The 2,713-nt window shown below is 44.7% G+C and overlaps 1 protein-coding gene across 1 annotated transcript in view; it reads right to left on the minus strand.

Moving 5' to 3' along the window:
• Window positions 1-470: 470 nt before the first annotated feature.
• The window catches only part of LOC106011802, an 8,294-nt gene continuing 6,051 nt past the window's right edge, over window positions 471-2,713 (minus strand). The window contains exon 3 of the mRNA XM_013082717.2: window positions 471-1,336. Coding sequence (XP_012938171.1) covers window positions 890-1,336 — 447 coding nt within the window. The 3' untranslated portion in view covers window positions 471-889. The remainder of the gene's footprint in view (window positions 1,337-2,713) is intronic.

The raw sequence follows: 2,713 nt of genomic DNA on the forward strand, positions 1-2,713 counted from the left end.
ACCGTTGTATTGTTTTGCTTCACCCGTACGGTCAAGCATAATTGAGGGAGAGGTGCAGACCGCGGCTTACACATCTCAAGAGTGCAAAGATAGCCTGTCCTGTCATCTATCACTGGCGACCTTACATCACTGGCTACTCAAGGAGGTTTTTTTTGTGAAATCCTTGTAGACAACCCAAGCTGTTTCCAGAACTGAGACTGGTTGCTTGATCATCTCAGAACTGAGACTGGGTGCTGTATACACAGTGGAACAATGGACGTGGGTGTGTGAGTGTGTGTGCGTGTGAGTGTGTGTGAGTGTGTGTGTGTTTGTGTGTGTGTGTCTGTGTGTGTGTCTGTGTGTGCGTGTGTGTGTGTGTGTGTGTGTCTGTGTGTGTGTGTGCGTGTGCGTGTTTGTGTGTGTGTGTGCGTGTGTGTGTGTGCGTGTGTGTGTGTGTGTGTGCGTGTGTGTGTGTGTGTGTGTGTGTGTGTGTGTGTGTATGTGTGTGTGTGTGTGTATACGTGGTGAAACACCAAACCACCGCGCCAGGATCTGGACAATAAAGATCCTGTATCTTCTCTGTAGGTGCTGCGGGTACTCATTTCTTCAAACACAGGGTCCCGTCGGTGATTGGATTAGTACACCAAGTCTCCTGAACAGTTCAATGAACCGAACACAACATGGTCAGCCCCCTCTCTTGGTCATCGCAAAGCTTGCGGGGTCGTGAGTCCACGTCGTCTCCCGCTCTTCTCTGCGCCGAGACGGTCACATCTTGACCTCAATCTGTGACAAAGGCAAACACCCGAACACAGGGAACGCTGCCTTTTGTGGCATTTGGAAACGTATCTTTGGCACATATTAGTATGTCTCTTTCTAAGTCTCTTCTCCTTCGTTTCTCAGATTCTTCTCTTCACCCGGACGAGGTGGGATCTTCATTCCTCTCGCTGTCTTCCAACCTCATGGGCGCGTCGATGTCGTCATTGTTCTCAATCCGAGACAGCTCCATGCGGCAGTCGTCTTTCAGGTTAAAAGGAGACGTGGAGTTCCTGATGGTGCCGCCTCTTTCTCTCTCTGAGCTCCGCCCCCTGCGCAGAAGTCTCAGCACGTTGTTCTTGAGTCTCCCTGACCACGCCTCCTGTTTGACGTCAGCGCTGTCTGAGCGCGACAGGTGGGCGGAGCTATTGAGAGGCTGTTGCTGATTGGGTGTGGTGTGTTGGTGATTGACGTTGTTGATGGCCGTGCGGTTGTTGTGGTAGGAGCCCCGTTTGAAGGAGGAAAGGACGAAGGAGCGAGTGGCCACGCTATCCCGTCTCCGTGTGCGCCGTCTCCACCAGATACGTTTGATCTCGCTGTGGACCTGGGGATAGAAGCAACGTCATAGATTACTTGAGCGGGAAAACAAACAAACATAAAACAAACAAACATAAAACAAACAAACATAAAACAAACAAAAAAAAAACAGAATCTCATCAACACTGCATCTATCACCCAAGTGTTTTCTTGTCTCATCTCCAGTTTTAATTAATAACAGTGAAAACAGTTCATAACAAAGAGTGAGCTTAAGAAGATGTCACATTTTCAATATTTAATTTTAAAAAATGGAGATACGACAAGAAAGAAGTACAAGGTCACAATACCGCAAGTGGGAAAAACAAAAGTAAAACCAAAACAAACAAACCCAGGAGTGCACACAATCTGTGGGACCTGTCACAAGTATTAATTAGGCCGCACTGATAGTGTACTGTGACTTTTGTGAAACGGTATGGGTTTAACGCCTCTATCAACACTATTAGGTTATTTAAGGGGCGGGGCCTCCTAGTTTAACGTCCGTCTCCGAAAGGACCGACTGTTTAGTTTTTAGTTTTAGTTTTAGTAAGAGTTTTACGGCACTTGCAACACAATAAGGTCATATAAGTGCCGAAGATTAGAGGTGTTACAAGAGAGCAACAAACACAACAAAGAAAGAGGGGAGATAAAGACGATAGATGTTTGAAAGGAAAGAAGAAGCAAACCACACCAGAGCACCCGCCAAACACCCACGGACCGACTGTGACTTTTAAATAGCTTTAAGTAAGCTAGGACTATAATGACGTTATGATATCTCTCCCGCCACTCAAACAACCTTACAATGTTACAAGGGACGTTGAGTCTGTACAATTTCGCACATTTTTCGCACCGTATCTTTTCTGTAAAAAGGAGGCTTGTCATATTGTGCACCAAGTACCACCCAAGACTCATCCTAAACGGAGAATAGTTTCAATCTTTTGATTCATTCAAATGTCAGCTGATGTCGTTTCTTTTTTTAAATTAATAAGATGAATATTTGGAGTAGTTTTCTTTAGTCAGAACACAACGTTTCATGTTACTGTTGTATGTTGTACTGTATTGTAAAGCGCTCAGATCCTGTGTACTTTAATCGGCGTTGAGCGCTATAGAAATGTAATTTATTATTACTATTATTATCATTATTATTATTATTATTATTAGATCTATTATTATTATTATTATATATGTCCTTTAGAAACTTCCCCGTCGGATGTCTCTCAGACGCTGGAGGTTCGAACAGAAGACCATGGTCAAACTTCGGAGGATGCGATTCTTCCGACAGTTCAAGATGATGAAGGCTTTTATGGCGTACGTACAATGACCCCCCCTCCCCCGCCCCCTTCTTTAACCACTGTTTTTCAGACTTAGCCCTCTTGCCATTTTTTAACTCGTTACTCCTTCACAAAAA

This window comes from Aplysia californica, unplaced genomic scaffold (genome assembly GCF_000002075.1).
Source record: "Aplysia californica isolate F4 #8 unplaced genomic scaffold, AplCal3.0 scaffold00190, whole genome shotgun sequence".
Classification (NCBI taxonomy): Eukaryota; Metazoa; Mollusca; class Gastropoda; order Aplysiida; family Aplysiidae; genus Aplysia; species Aplysia californica.